At 36.6% G+C, this 18,297-nt stretch overlaps 1 protein-coding gene across 3 annotated transcripts in view; it reads right to left on the bottom strand.

Annotated features, from left to right (window-relative positions):
- Nucleotides 1-18,297, bottom strand: part of HMGCLL1 (3-hydroxy-3-methylglutaryl-CoA lyase like 1) — a 75,178-nt gene continuing 56,881 nt past the window's right edge. For all 3 annotated transcript variants that reach the window (XM_014869479.2, XM_088162265.1, XM_088162264.1), the window contains 2 exons: nucleotides 5,251-5,376; nucleotides 1-1,139 (listed from right to left, as the gene is read on the bottom strand). In XM_014869479.2, coding sequence (XP_014724965.1) covers nucleotides 1,026-1,139; nucleotides 5,251-5,376 — 240 coding nt within the window. In that variant the 3' untranslated portion in view covers nucleotides 1-1,025. The remainder of the gene's footprint in view (nucleotides 1,140-5,250; nucleotides 5,377-18,297) is intronic.

The raw sequence follows: 18,297 nt of genomic DNA, 5'->3' as shown, positions 1-18,297 counted from the left end.
TTTGAATTTGTCCATTTGTTCTTTATTGATCTAAAAACGACAGTGCAGTTCATTGGCATCTTGTTGAACTAAGGCATTTAAAAGAACAGTATCATTATCAGTAGAACACAAAAAAAACCTTAAGTGGTCTCCTTTGTGTTAGCTAGTCCAGCAAAATACTATTAACCTAAAAAACCTGTGACTTCTGAATGAGAATATCAATTCATAGCCTACAGAATGAAAAATCTAATTGTTTGATGAAACCTTGGATGACAATGTAGCCTCTTCTACACCACTGGACCTGAATGATGCTGAAAACCTTGCCAATTTTTATTTGTTTCATATAACTGGGTTTTAACAATTTTACCAAAAAAAGGCAACTACAACAAATTTAACATATGTAACAAATAAGGAAATTTGCAAGAGAATTTGAAGGATCTGGCAGAGTGCCATTCACCACAACGTCTTGGAACAAGATAAAATCATCCATAATTTAACAGATGTTAAATAAAATTTAAAAGAAGTTCTATTGCTAAAAAATTCTTATGGTAAATTCAGATTTGGCTCTGTGTTCATAACACAGTGACTTGACAAGTGAAAAGCGAGAATTCAGATAAATAAAATACATAATAGAATGGCCACACACAGTGTGAGATCCCATAAACTACTGAAAATATTTGTACTGTTCTGAAAGACATCTTGATTAAAATTTAACTATGTACTCACTGCTTCTACCTGGTTTTCCTGAAAAGAAGTAAAAATTCAATTTAAATCATGGTAAAATGTCCTAGTGTTTGTACATTTTTCTCATCTGTAGAAGTACCAAGTACAGGGTTCTTACTACAGTCATTTATTTCTTACTTACAAATCAGATAATTCCTGACAAGACAGTACAGTACAATAACTCCTCCCATGAAAAAAAAAATACATAATTAGTTCTATTTTGCTTCTTTGACACAATGGTTTTCTTGTTTCTTTTCCTGATGCAAATGGCCTTGGTCAAGATAAATGGAAAATGTAATCAAGCTGCAAAAAGAAAACTCTGTTTAATTGGTAGTTCGAGTACTGAAGGAAGCTTGTGCAACCTTCGAGTTTGTTTTCTTGTTCAAAGCTGTGCAGATGAAGTTTCCAGCTTCCATCACGGCACAAAGATTTACTCCCTAAAAAAGAGGTGAAAAATGTTAAGAATAATAAATGCACATGTTGAAAATGCTTAGACTCCAAGATTTTTGCTCCAGGGTCTAATTTTTGCAAACAAAGGGCCTGATTCATGTTATAGGTCAGTAATGGGGATCAGTACAGCTACAGTGATTTATGGATAGTTACAGCTTCTAGTTGTTCAAAAGGTTCTGCTACTTTGAGAGTGATTTCTTGTCCCATCAGCAGTGGACCAAATACTGGAGTAATACCTTTCAACCCCAAAAGAATCTGGAATAAAGAACTGGAATTAGAACTAGAAGTTAGAAGAAAAATATAGTGTCTAAATATGTGCTACACTTATTTTATCATCCAACACTATAAAGCTTCATGCTTGCAAGTGCCCCACTAGCAGCTCAGGAAAATGGAGGAAAGACACTGGTATTGGCAACTGAATCCAGGAGAAATGGGCTCCTGGATTCTCTTGAATTACTATAATCTCCTTCTTGAAGGAGTCCATTTCAAAATCAAATTACAATTTATCTTCATAGCATAGATGAGAAAAAGCTCACAACTGCTTCATCTGCCCATGCTAAAAAACATGTCCTTTGAGCTACTGTTTTTAACTGTGATACATATCAGCACTTCTTGATTGCTAAAATTAAATCAGATCATTGATTAAAGATGCAAAACCACTTCATTATAAGTTTCCTTTATTATTCATGTATAGTAGAAGTTTTAAAGTTAGATCATCTAAGTGATATAAATACTTGCTCCAAAGATTGCAATTTGAAGCCAGAGAAAAGTTCCTGTACAAAAGATGAAAAAGGAGACTTTGAACTACCAATACACCAAGCAGTCGTTCAAAATTGGGAGAATATCACTCCATTAAAGAGTACAAAGTGTATTGCACCAGAAATTACACTTTCATCACACTTCCAAATTGATGCACTAATATTCAGACCGAAACCTGACTTAAATACTTAATCCTTTAATTGGATCAAGTTCCAGGTTCTGTGGTAAACTTAGCCTTTTTCATTCTTGAAATAGGCTAAAAATGTTAATGAGAATAGAAGGGACTTAGCAGAAATGTAATCAAAAACATTTTTAATTTGAAAAAAAATGCTACCACCATCTAAACCATATAGTTCAAAGACATTCTTTTCTTACAATCTCATTTTAATACAGTTATAACGAGGTTAATTTCAGCTTACTTCGTTTATCCTTTATGGATCATTACTTAGATTTACTTTGTAAAGTGCTATCGTACATAACATAATCTAAAAAAATTTAATCAATCAGTGCTTTTTAACAAGGAAGAAATGAGCAACATACCACCATAGACATACTTGGTAGTTAGATTATGGAAGATGTCAAAATAAACTCCCCAAACTACACAATAGTCATGTTTCCATCACTCTAGCACTGCATAATGTGATATGTGTTAGTAAGAAACATACCTTCACAGTTCACATTCATTAAATGGAATACATGAAAATCTTCTTTTTATACTGTCTTCCTTAACATAAGTACTGTGAACCAGAGGGGACGACCATGAGGGCACAAAACCCAGCATTCATTAGCATGACTTAGAGATGGGAATGGGATAGGAATAGGTGTTTGTAAGGTTGTCAACAAAATAATGTGTCTGCAGATAGATACCCAGAATGTACTTACTAAGTATACTGGGTAATCACTCCATATATCCAGAATTACTCCTTCACACCAAGGAATTAATATCCCCCGAGAAAACCTAAAGAAAAGTGCCTCTAATATTATCTACAAACTGCCTTAAATCGCAAAAGCTTCTACCAGAAGGCAAAATCCTTTAATTCTCATTGAATTCAAAATTATTTCATATTTAGTCAGCCAAAGATTAATTTCACGTGTCACTTCTTGTTTATGTGTTCTGAAGAACAGTACAGAAAAAGCATCATTTATTATTTTGGTGTATCTAGTCAATCTGAAGTCAATAATTCACAGATATCACAGAATACTCTGAGTTGGAAGGGACCCACAAGGACCATCAAGTCCAATTTTTAAGTGAATGGCCCATATGGGGATCAAACCTGTGACCCTGGAGTTATCAGCACCATGCTCTGACCAATTGAGCTAAAATAATGTATGGTTAAATACTGTCCAACATTGCCTGATGTGAAAACTTTAGTGTATAGTTGAGATTAACATAAGAAAGTGCTCCTTGCAAATAGACAACATTAGCAATTATGACTTCATTTTGTGCAATTACACAAAAAGGAACACATTAACAGTTTTCTTCAATAATGATTGTACAGAATTGGCAATGGTACCAAAAACAACCAACATTATAAAGACAAAAGATCATATATTATGGTAATAACTTTGAGGGTCCAGGGCTCTCATCCAGTAAAATACTCTTTATTTATTGAGCCAGAAAGCATTCACAAAGCAAAGCCTTGTGTTTTGCAATTGCATAATCTAAAATATAAAATAAAACAAAACCTAAATAAAACCACCACCAAACCAAATGAAGAACTAAGCATTTGAGGGTGCAATTGCCTCCATGAGATTTGGTATCACCCTTTGGGACAAGCTGGACTCTTGCTTGGCCACCAGATTTTTAACAGATTAATCAATCTTATCAAGAAGCCTGAGGCATGGTATATTTCATATAATCAGACTAATTTTGCTTAATTACTTCCTTTTGCTATGAGTCAATTAGAAAGTTCAATGAATATTTTGCCCAAGGAAAGACTATACTGAAAGCCTAAGATGCAGAGCAATGTAAAGTGAAATGCATGATTTCTCCTCCTTATTTCAAAGAATTGTGTTGTTTCAAAAGAATAAACATCTTCATGAAGAAAAGCTACCCCAAAGTGTACACAAATGGTTCAAACCAGACTCCATTTGTACAGTGGACACCTGTGATTGAACATTTTCTAAACATGTCTGACATGTATGCTGAACTCCCTAAAAAGCAAATGAGAGCAGATAAATGCTTACAGTAAACTCTGTAAGGCACTGAATATGCTTTAACAGTGCCCAGGGAATGTGTAATTCAGAAAGAAGTTCTGTAATCCTTTCATTTCAAGGAACTCCATTGGCATGTACACCACACAGAACTGCAGCCTACAAACAAGTCATGTGTTCCAATGAGATCCTCAATAATTGAAATCTTCCTATTTCGGATGTCAGGCATTTAGATTTCTTTCTGCAGTAGTTTAAATGCAAATCACACACTTTATAGTTTTGGTAGTTCTTAATATGTTCTCCTTTGAACCTGACTCTCCAAGTCTATGTGTAAATTAAACTAAAGATACTGCAGTGCCCAATTTAGCACAAATTCATTATGTCACACAGCCAGAAAAATGGGGACCAACAGGAAGACCAAGGACCACATTTATTGAAGAAGGCAGTAACTGAGTCCAAGGAATACAGAATAATTAATATGCAAACCAAGCCAGGGGTACTAAAAGTGTGCTCTTGAGGTGTGGATGCTCACTGGTAAGGTTCATTAAAGTGCAGCTCAGTGCATAAAAGCTGCTCTGCCCTCTCCTCCAAGAACAGAACTGGTAATAAAAATGACTGTGAAGCCTCCTAGCCAGTTACAGGTTCTGTACAATTTTGAAATATATTAAGTGGCTACCTGAGAAATAATAATGTCCTATGCTTGGGTGCCAAACACCACATTTTTTTTCAACTTTTAAGTCAGAAAAAAATGATAATAAATTAATAAGCACTATGAGCCAAATCCAAAACTGTGACAAAAGCTGAGATCTGCTCAATCTTTCCACTGTTGAGATAATCAACCTCCTGGATATCCAATCCAATATCTATGGTACTGAATTTTTTGTGGCTACTGAGACAGAGCAATGACACAAAACAGCTGCTACTCAGTTCCTCATAGCTCCAGGTAGGAAGAAGTGAATTTTTCAAATTACGTTAAATACACAAGCCATTTCTAGTCTAAAATGCCAATGAAGACATCATCATTCCTGTTATATGTCAAGCCATATTAAAGCATTTCATTTACAAAAACTGGGCCCTGAATATTTTATTGAACAGCACAAGTTATTGTGAGGTATGTATCATATATTTCCTAGAAAAATATATTTTTGTCCTTTAGGTCTTAAGTAGAAAGTAAAAATATCTTACTGTGCTGATCCCCAGACCATTCAGCATGTATATCACATCCTCTGTGGCTACATTTCCAGTAGCACCTTTTGCATAGGGACAACCACCAAGTCCTGCAACAGATGAATCCACTACAGAAACTCCCATCTGGAAAATAACGGCACAAAAATGAAGCATCAGCACAGAGTATCATTTATAAATTTTCATAAATGGCAGGCCATATATATTAGTTACCATGCATAACATACACATTTGTCCACAAATGGATGTGTTCCTTGGAGGAAATTCCTCATAATGGCTTTAGTCCTGACGTCTTTATAAGGTAAGACTTTTCAAACACAGGATATGGAAGAAAGAACTAATAGTCCACTACATGTGATTTTGGCAGATAAGATGATTGCTGTTTTATAGACAGAGGTATAAGTCTTTTCTCTCTTTTTCTTTCAACTTGGTATTTTTAAATAACCTGCATCTAGTATGAAAGATTTTCATGCAAAAGAAACCAATCAATAGAAGTTCACTATAGATATACATATATTCTAAGGTTGGAATATTTTTAAGAGAATACTTGGTGCACATTTAAACTGGACCTAAATTACGACTTGAAAAAACACTCAACTGTGGTAAATTCATGTTTGCTTTTTATTTTATTCCTGCTTTATTCAAATGTCTTCTCTCTTCTGATCCAGTCAGCAAATTCATGATAAAAAGTAGTGAACCCAGTTACCAACTCCACCCAGGATATAATATTATATTTCCTATGTGATAAAGTCTTCCCTAGAAGACTGATAAGGGAAGGGACAAAAAACTGAACCAGTGACTTCCACTGATATATTTAGTGAGCTTTGCACCCTCTTCTTTCTATGATTTGATTTTAAAATAAAGCTGAAACTGGAAAGCAATCTTTTTCTGTTACAACGTTAGGCATGTGATCCAGGACACTAGATCTCACACCTTGTCAGAGAAGGCTCTTCAGCCTTCCCCTTTCCTCTGGAGACATTCAGGCTCTACAGATAATCAGAAGCAGGCTAGGGAATTAGGCACAACAATTATTAGGTCTTCAAAGATACAAGCTCCTCTCTGCCTTAAATGCACTAGACGGTTCTCTTCCCCATAGGAATAATTTAGACAGGCATACACCAAAACTGTAAGACAGGTCAGGCAGATTGAAATTCAGGACAGGAGTTCCTGTGCAGAGATAAATTTTCAAAACCCCGACTTTGGGTATGGAGAGATTAAGAGGTTAAACCACGCCTGTTACCTGCATACGCAAGTCAGGAAGTTTGGTTTAGAGTCCTGACTGCACAGATCTCTCTTCTGAGGAATCTACTTGTCCCTGCAGGTTGCTCTGGGAGCCTAGGCATCTCCTTCTCCTTCTTTCCTAGACATGCACACAGCTAGCTGGCAAGGTAGGCAAATGATACATCCTGCATGTTGCAGTTGGCTAAGTCCCCTTTCCAAAGATACCTATTAGTTGTTTTTTTAGTTCTGAAATAAACTACCCTAATGTGAGGGTTTTTTTGTATTTGCTTCTAGTTTTAATAGTGCATTTCATAGTATTATCATTGGCCCTACAGGGTCTTTGAACTTCCAGCATCTCTGCAGAGCAATAATAAAGAATGAAGTGTTGTCCCAGATCCTATTTTTGGACAGAGAATATTATCTTGATCAAGGTAGCTGCTCAAAGCCTGTAATAAAGACCTCAAAGGAGTCAAAATTCAGAACTGTGACAGACAAGAGAGTGCTATTTAATATTGCTCACACAATGAGAGTCTCTAAAAAGAGATCGTGTACTTAAAGCACACTAATCTGTGACTTACAGAGTGAATCACCAAAGTGCACATTTCATGTTTCAGCCACTTGTCACACTCTTTGTGTAATCCACCAGTCACAAAATGTGTTATATGACACATCTATGTCCAGTACACAGAAGATATGCATTCATGATAAATTCTGTCTCTTTTTCCCTAGGTGCTAAGATTCATACATTTACTCTAGAAGACATTGCTCCAAGCTCCACAGTGGCAGCTTTCATCTTGAGAGTGTCCCTGCAGAGACATACATAAGGCTTCTTATTGGAAAGATTTAGGGCGTGGTGAAGTCCTGCAGAAAAAGGTGTCTAATGTGGATGTATAGGTTGATACAAGTATGATCCCACTACTCTGCCTGCTCTCAGTCTGATTTTAAGATTTCCATCAGAAATTGTTTCAGAGATGAAAAGATAAAAGAAAGTGTCTTTCATGGAGGTTTTCCCAATCTGTAAGATTATGTCATAACTGCTAGAGCATTCTTCTTCATGTACTCATTTTCAATAACTTTCAAATGGGGATAAAACTATAGGCAAATAATGTGGTGCTGTACATCATGGCTGTAAAATTCCCAAGGAATATCAGCAGACTCAGAAACACCTTCAGTAGCCTATAAACAGTCACTTTCTAATCCCAGAAAATTATCTCAATAAACTCTTGTCCTTTTGCACAAATGTGAAAAAGTATCAACTAAATAGTATTTGGTAAAAAACAGCCAAAAAAGTCAGTAACCTGCTCCAGTCCTTCACAGGGCACTCACTGTAAGCAAAATCAAGAACCATATCCTCCAGCATTAAAAGGGCATATTTTCTAAAGGCATTGAATATATATACATATTAATTCTTGATATCCTTGTACAAACACTAGTAATGCCACCGTAGTTCTGAATTTGCAGTGCAAATCTAGCAGCAGGGGGGTACAGGTTGCTTATAATTGTTTGCTGAAAGTGTTGGTGACTCTATGGGTGGATACAAGATATCACAGCCACTTGAAGGTAACATTAAACACCTTTGTCTAACCACACCCTGCTATTTTCAGGCAGCCTTATCTGAGTTATTCAAAGTATCCTCACTGGAAGCTGAAGTAAGCTCAGATAATTTATCTCATAGTAGATGCAAAAGCATATAAAACCCTGATGCCTTCTGCTGGTTAAGAAGTGGGAGTAGTAATGTCCACATGATGGACAGTGATAACTGCTCTGTCTTTTAAATCAATGACTGTTTTGGCTAAATATAAAAAAAAGAGAAGGTCTAATAGCACCTTTACATTAGTAGCATCCTTGGAGGGATGGCTTTAACCCTAGTACAGCACACTTAATCCATTACTTCCCAGAAACCATGTATAAACATGAAGTCTCTAAAATTGTATCTCTATCAGGATGTATTTGCTATTTGAACATTAAGCCAGTGATAGACAAGGTCCAAACATGACATATATAATACAGCCACCCTGACTGACCTCCAAATCTGACAGTTCTTCAAATCAGTGGTGATAATATGCAGTGAGCAGGTGTCTCTCCTTTAAGATAACGTCTTAAAAGTTCTCTTGACAATGCTTTTCATAGGATATCTACTGCAATATACTAATATTTCAGCAACAGGGTCAGCTGCATCTGTCTGCTCTTGCATGTGGTACAGACAGTTATAATGTGTTTGCTGACTCAAGTGCAGAATCACCCCAGTTCATCTTCAGTGTGGCCCCATTAAAAAAAAAATCCTTAAATAATCCATTCTCTAAGCTCCAATCTAGCAGTGCTAAAAACAGATGTTGGAAAACATCCCTCAGCAGTGCTACTAACTAACTAATTTGGAGGCTGATATTGCAGCCCAGCCTGTCCAAGCACAGAGTCTGAAATAGCACCTAATAAATAACTCCTCTGCACATTTGAGCAGCTATGAAACTGTTTTGCTTTTGCAGCCATTAAAAGCACAAGGAGCTCTAAAGCAAAACCTAAAAATTGACAAAATATGTAAAACAAGGTATTTTCCTTCATCACATCTTCCATATTTGTCAGACTATTACAGGAGATAATGAGTTTCAATCCTTTTAGCAAACCAAGCTTGCAAAAAATTCACTGTCAATATGACGTTTAAGAAATCCACAGTCTCACTGTCACTTCCTGACAGGCACCAAATGGTGCTGACATTCATGAGAAGTTGTACTGCAGCTATTTCATAGGATATGTCCTAGATGAGCACTCACGGAGCTGCTTACATATGGACATGTGTGGGGGTGAACAATGGCTTGGCTTCCAGGACAACTATAGTACTTCAATATTTTTTGATAATCACAAAATTCCTGACAGTGGTTCCTGAACACCTTCCAAACATTAGCTTTGGCTAGCTTTAGCTTACTCTCTGGAGAAGGCAGAGGACTTTTTGCTCCTGTCCCATGCTAACTTCCTAATTCCCCAATGAGAAACCAAGGAATTAAATTCATCACCTTTGTCAAACAGCCAATTTTAACAGGAAACCATTATTGCCAGTGAATAATAAATGCTTCATGTTTCTCAGTTTGCTTTACTAGCTCCCCATAACTTCTTGTTGGGACAGTCAGTCTCCTTCCTTACTGATCTTTAAACCTGGTTTGTCTGGCAGAAGTTTAACTTTGTTTCTCTCTTAAAAATGGCAAGGTCAGCATCAGTAACTCCAGGAAAGTACGTGATATAAATCAGAAGCTATAAATCAGGTCTTTCATAGATTAGACTTCTTCTAAACGATGAGATTTTGAAAGCGTAATACCAAGGATACAAGGCATGCATTAAACAGGAAAAGATTTGTGCCACAAAGTCAAGAGGCCACAGCACTGTGGCCAGTGTCTTAAAGACAGATGCATGTAGATATGGCAAAGAATGGCTGAATTAGTTCAGCTTTTGTCCAATGAAGGGGGAAGGCAGGGAGGAAGAAGCAAGATGCGTCAGGTCAAAGGCTGCCCACACAAAAGGCAGTACAAGACTATTTAATCCTGCAGCCCAGTCGGTGCCTAGCTGGCACTCTTGGAATGGTGTGGTTCTGCCATATTACTGTGTACCCCTGGCATCAGTCAGCTGCTGTACCCATTATTATATGGCATGCCACTGGCAGAAACCTCCTCTCCTGCAGAGAGACAGAGAGGTCACCACAGAAACAGAAATAACTATGCCAGCAACGCTTTGTAAGGTACAGTGGCTACAAAAACCCTTTCCTAATTTACATTGCCAAGCTGTCTAAAATCAAAGCTTGCTATTCTCCCATATTTCAACAAAATAAATGTATGCAAATAAATATTATTTTTGTATTTACGAAATTAAAGCATACTTTTCTACGAATAGGCAATAAAATGGGATAACATGTCTCTGTGAAATCCTTGAAAGTTATCTGCATTTCCTTTCTGCTTCTTTTTTTTCTCTGCTTTTGCTAAAAGCTAATACATCACAAAGCTGCTTTTCAGAGTCAACACCATCCCTACTGACCACAGGGTGTCACTGTTACATCAAAATCTCTAATTTCCCAGTTCACGTCGTTTGAAAATTAATACATTCATCGGAGGAAAAAAAAAAATCCTTTTCTTCCAAAACATATTGAGATGCAAGCAATTTGTGGGCAGACGTGCCACATAAAATAGGTTAATACTGCATTCCTTTAACTTATTGTACACATCTTTTCATATTGCTACTGACACATTTATTATAAGCAAAGCTGGCAATGACATCTAGAGTTAAAGTTCCCTAACACTTTCCGTCATAAGGCCCCACTTTCAGTTGTTTATTACTTTGTCAGCCTTTAACTGCTGGAACTTATATTTTCCATACCTTGTCTCTGCCTCAGACTGGATTGTTTTGAAAGTTTTAGTGAAAAATGGGCTTGGCAACTTCCGGGAACAAGTTTTGGGGAAGAAAAACACTCTGTTACGTTAATATTCAATAAGTTTTACATGAGTTTCTTGGAGATATTTTTGTACCTTTGCACTCTCAAGTTTGGCACAGTAGGGATACTGATCTTAAGAGATCCCAGTCTGGACTTAGTTACATGCTTAGGGAAGTTCCACCTTATTTCCACCTTATTGTCAGGAACTGGTCAGTCTGAGAGTTAAAATGTCCAAGGGTCAAGAAAGCAGCAGCTGACCATGATTTTTTCTTAACCTCAACACGAATTGTGAAGCAGTTTCCCTGAGACTGAGTTGGAAAATCTGTGTCTCTGACTGACAATGCACCACCTGCACAAAAAGCCTGAGCCGTGAGGTCTGGTTTTGGTTCTTCAGAAAGCATTCATAGATGTTTAGGGGGAATCAATTCCATTCAACATTAGACTGATTTTCAGATTTTGGAATGCTAAAAAAAGTCCTATGCCATAACACAATTAGTGAAGCAGATGTTCACAAATCATTATTCTTATTGCCTAAACAGGCTTATTGTGCTCTTTTTAGGAATATGTGCACTCTTATTTAGAAGCACTGGGGTTTGCTGGTGTGGGGCTGTGTTCAACTCGAGCTCTGCCTTGCTAAGGATCACAAAGCTGCAGGGGGAGCAGGAGGCACACCAAGGTCTTCTTAGAACCCATGAAGATGCAATGATCATCAAAACAGTAAGCGACTTTCCAGCCTCCCTTCCTTCCCTCCCCAGGCAAGCCAGGGCATTGCCAGATGCTGCTCTGACTCACAGTAAGTAGCTACTGCCCCGGATGCTCTTCAGCAGAAGTTCTGCTCTCAAGCAAACCTGCGATGGTTTAACAATTTATCTGCTTACTACATCATGAAATAACCTGATCTATAAAGGCAAGTTATTTGTTCTATAGACAAAACTTTGACACAGATGACCAGTGAAATAGGTAGGGCAGGGAAGATAATAATCTTAGGATCTGGAGGGAAAGGGGGAACTAGACAGAAAAGGCAAAGAGAAGCTTTGGGGTAGGCTGGGATAGAACTGTCTAGCCCAGAGGTGCAACAGCTGTGCCAGCTTGCCTGTGCCCTACATATCATCAGGTAACAAGGTTTTTCTCATATGCTACATGCCACTGTACATGAATAAAAATAAACTGGAAAATAAACAGAGGGCTTTGAATCGACAGGGGAGATTATGGACAGGGAAATGATTACTTCACTCCATGGTAAAATTACTGACGGTAGCTTTGGGAGAGGAAAATTTAGCTGGGACTGGATAAAGAATGTTTGGAGCTGCTGACTGTTAAGATCTAATGAAGAAAGAAAAAAATATCCATTTACTTCCATGGATGGCTCATAGACGATAAGCTGAGTAGACACATACTCACTGAAATAAAACGGCTGAATTATCATAATATGAGACATCAGCTGAGAATGAGTTGAATGAAGGACAGAACAGGTAAAAATCAATGTTTGAGATGCAGGCTGCAGATAGTGCACTTGTCTGTGAGCCACAATTCTGAAAAGAGCAGAGGACTACTATGAAGAATCAGGGAAAGGCACTGATTTGAAAGGCCTAGGATTTGATGTGCAGGTGGCAAATGGGGAACATGTAAATCTCTCAATGAAAACGGCCAATCTGACCCAAGCATAACAGTATTTGAAAAGGCTCCTTTTTTTCCCTACATTCAGGGAGCACATAATGAAGTCAATCTATCTTATGTACCCCTTTTACTGTACCTGTACCTTAGAAAGAAACTACAAATTCTTTCGATCTTGGTTTTTTTTTTTTGTCCTCACTAGCTTCTGCCCACTCCCAACCCTTCTAGTTACTGGAAGAAGTAACAATTTGTGTTGAGTGACTTTTCAGCTTAGCCCGGGTGACCAAATTGTTACTGTAGGTGTAATTTCTCTCACTTATAACCAGAACACTTGCAGCATTATGCACTAAGTGGCAGTGGACACTACCTTGTATCAATGTGAGCAAACAAAATAGATGGATGGCCGAAAACATCTATTGTTTTAAAATAAATTTGCAGCAATGACAGCATTTGTAAAAACACAGGGGAAGTAGAGCAGAACCATTTTCATTCCACATTATCATATATCAGCATCGGGATATCTAAAGGAACAAAATAACCGCATTTAAAATGTCATCTGACTTCAGTCTGAATCTTCATGTATTGTCACATTTTTCAGATTATTTTAGAATGTACTACAAGGATATGTAGAATTTTGAATCCTAGTTTGGTCTTTACATAATCCATAGTATCTTTTGCATTTTATATGTATATTCAAAATAGATGCTTTGTATTTGGAATACATAATATATTTTTATAGCAGTTATTTTCTAATGCAACAGATTCCTTTTCTCATTTCTGGAGATAAATCTCACAACAGAAATGAACAATTGTGCTCAAGATGAACAGATAAGTATCTACATCATTCACTATCATACATAGTACATACATAACATAGTAGATTTAGAGTCAGCCAAAAATAATTTGTACAGTTAATGCTGTTAAATAAAACCTGGACTTTTTATTCAGACTTAACTACTATTTCAAATCTCTCTTAATTCTATTTTCAGAGTCCCTTGAGTGAAACAATACTTTATTCTGCTTTAGTATATAGGATATACGGAGGTTCAGAGACTCTGCTCACCAATATTCATTGACAAACCATACTCAGCATAAAGAAAAGTGGATTTCCAAGATGTATGGCAAATTAACCTTAAAAAAACCAAACTCCTGGCATTCCTTACATCTTCTGGATTGCACAGGTGCACATCCATCTTCTCCCATATATGGAAAATAAGAACTGCATCTTCCATTCAAACGCTTTTAACTTATTTACAGCTAGACTGGAGACAATATTTATCATCACAAAGTATAAAGCCAAATGTCCATTTTCTTCAGGAGCACCAAAGATTAACAGATTAGAATGTTTTCCACATGTCCACTTTACTGTCAAGAGAATATTAAAGAAGTTTTCCAGCTTCCGCAGCTCAGCCAGATGTCAATGGATCCCACAGTGAAGCAAAATTGGCAGAGTAGCCTTCTCATGACCCCAGCATTGTTTTATCAAGGATCAGTTTAAAAGTATAAAGGGCCATTTCTTGCTGAGATCTGTAATGTTTTTCAGCCCTTTCCCCCTGCAATTACACAAAAGTGCTGACTTTGTTGAACTACTGATATGCAGTAGTATTTCTTATGACTTCTCTCACACTGTGCTGTAATTGCTGTTTATGTTGGCACAAGAAAAGTACCACATCTTGTTTCCACTGTACATTTCCGGACTCTGGTTTCAGTAACATCAGTGTAGGATATTGTACTGGGCATATGTTTTGTTGTGTAAACATTAACTGGTAATTTACCCTGTCAATCTCCACAGTATGGCTTCTAATTACCAGAGGTTGAGGGGCTTCAGATGGACATTTTACAAAATATTTACAGCAGCTATCCTGCTTCTTCTTTTTTTTCCCCTCCACTTGTATTTGTGTTTTGAAAATCATTGCAAGAGTAAAAAAACCACTCCATCAAATGCCATAAAACAAAACCCAAAACCAAATGTATTCATTCTTGTGCACCTCATTCTCTAGAGTAACTAAAGAGTAGTTTCCTAATTAGTTAAGCAAAAATCATGGCAATATTACAGTAAATATGACAATATAGTAAAGTATCAGATATTTCTGTTTGCGTGTAATTTGATTATTCCCTTTACATTTTTTTAACAAGAAAAATAAACTTCTATGGGCTTTTTTTTTTTCTTAAAATTCATTCTTGCTAAATAGCCTGTGAACTTGCAAATGGCTGTGCACATCTTTATTTGATTCAAGACTCAGACAAATGTACTTAACAAATGGGACCACTACAGTCTTATTGGAAAATCTACTGCAAAGATTCAGAAACAAGGAACAATCTCTCTTTAAGAGCTATGGAATATATGTTTTATTCATTCATCTGTATAATTTCAAGGAAGAAGCACTTTATATTTTGTGCAAAAATACAGTGTCTTGAGTAGAATTCCAGGATGGGATTATACAGTAACAATAATTATGGTAACTTGGGCAAAGAAGATGCAATCAAATAGGCCATTTTTTTGGCTACCCTAGGCAGAGGGAATTTTTATTTCGAATAAAATTTTCATCATGACTTTAATTATAATACAAGAAACCTTTTTTTAAAAGTGCGATAGTTTCTCATCTTCTACTACTCCATTATAATTGGATCAAATTTATAATGTTCATCACATTAGAGTACCTTAGCATGTTACACTGCTTCCCCTTCAAATACATGGACTAATTAAGTGGTAGCATTAAGGTGGGGAGCCACGAAATGTAAAATATCTTGAAAACATTTTTCTCTTATTCTGATGGAAATTCCTTTTATAAAAAGACACCTGTAATTGTCTATCCAGTGTATCTGCCAGCAGTAATGCCAGAATACATCTTTTGTTTAAAAGGGCATTCAACTTAGCATCTTATATTTTGATATAGATGCATGTTACATTGCTCTGCTAAGTCTACTTTTATTTTGTTTACTTGGTTTATTCTTTAGAGGAAAAGCTACTCCATCAAGTTTAAAATTATTTCCTATTGTTGTAACTTTTAGTGCAAGCAAAATTTAACTGCTATGAACATTGATTAGAGAAATAATTTTTTATTTCTCTAAGTGTTTACTTTATGCATTTGAACGGACTCTGATAAGCAAATCACATCATTTGCCTCTGGCAATCTTACCACATATCATTTGCCCTAAGCAACAAATAAGAAAAAAGTAAGCAGGCAAACATGCAAGCTGGCAAAATTATGGAGTGTGTAACATTACCATCCATTTATGTTTAAACATTATAAAAAAAAATTAATTCTGAGTGCCTGGCTGCTTCAATTCATAGTGCAATATTTCAAAAGGAAAAGAAAAAGATAAGTGACAAATGATTTGACTTGGGAGACCGTTTCTGTGTTGCTTCTGCACAGCACAGAAAGTGAAAATTATTTTCATACTTTTAAGTACTACATCAGCTTTGGTTTCTGTCTTAGCTGAAGAGTCATCTTCAACTTATTCCACTTATGCAAATGCTCATTTGTTCTCCCAAGCTACAAAGATCCACCCAACACTCATTTGGAGTGAGTTCAGAACTCCAGCCTTCTGGTCACAGTTATTTACAGATTTTCTGCAGTTTAATTTACCTTAGAAAACACCTAAGATCTTATTTAAAACCACTTGATGCATCTTAGAATAGGAAGTAACTCCCTCCTGATAGAGAATAATAAAATTCCTTCTGAGGAGCTGTAAATATGCAAGAATGGCTTGAGTTTTAGTTCCACCCCCTCAGCACAGCTGTTTGTAGAGCTGCCCAAAAAGGAAGGAAGCATCATCCTCTAAACTACACTTCCCTACTGGAGACTCTGGGATTTGTCATTTCCTAAGTCTGTTCCAGCCATGGCAAACTCCTCTGATCCTTGCTTAGGTCTGAAATTCAGGTTCCATGCAATGTCCTCTTTTTCAGGCAAAGATTAGAATACAAACATTCACAAATAATGAAAGGTCATGAAAACAGTAATTTCCAAGAGGGAAGCATTGTAGTGATTTGGTCCTTTTTTTACAGTTGCTATTAAACTTTAAGAAAAACAACTTTAGGGGAAAAAAGGAGAGGAGTCATTCCTATCAAGCAGAAAAATAAACATGTCTAAAAGCCATTTATCTTCTTCTAGCTGATGTGTACAGATTGAAGTTCCATATAATTATAGTGAGAAATTCTAAAAACAAGTCAAACAACACTTTTCCTTTCAAAAAATAATGTAAATTAAACGAGGAATTAAATTCTGAAAAAAAAAAAAAGGTTTTAAAAGTACTTAATTGTATCTTGATCAAACTTTTGAAATTTTTCTTTCACAATTCTTTTTAAAATTATGTTGCAATATTGTACTTTATTTCTGTCACTGCTCCACATATCTTTTTAGTGTCCAGCATATAAACTCAAATCCCCAGAGACATCAGCAGCACACTCAGAGCCGACCAGAACCTCGAAAATCTCATCTCCAGAGACATCCTTAGATGTCATTATGGAATGCCATTTGTGGAATGCCACAAATGCTACTAGGAATGACAGCAAAAAACTTCTCTTTTGTGTGGCTAATGCACAGGAACTTGTGCTCTTTTGTGGCTATATAAATGACCAAAAATCTAAATGGCATCAGGACTGGAATTCAATTGTCCACTGTGTGTAACTCTTGCATAATCCTTGGCGTAGCTTTGCCCTGGGGCAGACAGAGCTCCACCAAGCAATTTCTGGCACAGCCTGGGAACTAGCATCCTTTAGGGACTATCCATAGCTGTCAATCTGGATTTTTTGAAGGGTAAGAGTTTGGTTTTCAGGATACAAGCTTTAAATAGCTATAGACCATTTCATTTGTTGTGGAAGTGGGAAGGTGTGGGAGAGATAAGCAAGACACCATAAAACTAAAGGGGACAAGTAACCATTGTGAAGAACTAGCTTGTCTTTCTGTGGATGAGAGAGTGCTAATGTCATGCTGAATAAGGCACAAGAAACAATCTTCAGATCAATGAAAATTCTTTATTTTCCAGTAATGTAGATAATCAAGACTTTCATTTTTAGGAATTGAATCAAGCACTGTTGTAGAAAAACAGTTATCAATTATTAAATTTCTGATTGCTACAGGCAGTCATCTCATTAAAAACTACAGCCAGTCACTACCACCCATGCAAAAAACCACCCCAAAATACTACCTTTTATGCATGCAATCCGAGGCACAATAGAAATATGCATGGGGAATTTGACACCAGTGTGCCCTCACCATACTTTTTATGCATGCTAAAGATGAGTGATTTCAGGGTTTTAGTGCTGTATTTTCACAGCTTCTAAAAGTACTAAATATTTATTTTAAATGTGGCTTAGCATTTTGAAAACTATTTTATATCAATTTGTTCTATAAACACCTGAAACTCTTTTTTTTTTTTTTTTAAAGCCTTCTTACAATTCCAGCATTTGGAAGCAATTTGTTTCTAGTCCAAAAAAATGAATGCCTGTCTATAACAAAAAGAGCTGGATTGCTGCCCAATCCACTTCAGAACTGGATGATGCTGACTCTTAGCCATTTAAATAGTCAAGTTAAACAAGACACAGTTGGGATGATAAAAGGAGGTCTGTAAAGAGACTATTGCTCGGACTGTGTGGACTTAAAACTATCAAACAATGACTAGGAAAACAGCGAAAGAGAGGAAAAAAATTTAACATAAGTACCAGGGAAAACATTTGGGTTAGGTGAATGCAGGAGCATGGTATCTGTTCACATCATTCTTTTCTCTTGCATGTGAGCTGCCAGCAGGATATTTACTCTGCTTAAGCAATGACGGAGGCAAAGAATGGCAAAAAGGCA

The sequence above is a fragment of the Sturnus vulgaris genome, chromosome 3, assembly GCF_052056855.1.
Source record: "Sturnus vulgaris isolate bStuVul1 chromosome 3, bStuVul1.hap1, whole genome shotgun sequence".
In the NCBI taxonomy this organism is placed as follows: Eukaryota; Metazoa; Chordata; class Aves; order Passeriformes; family Sturnidae; genus Sturnus; species Sturnus vulgaris.
Note: the sequence above shows the minus strand (reverse complement) of the source record. Positions and strands in the feature narration are given on the sequence as shown.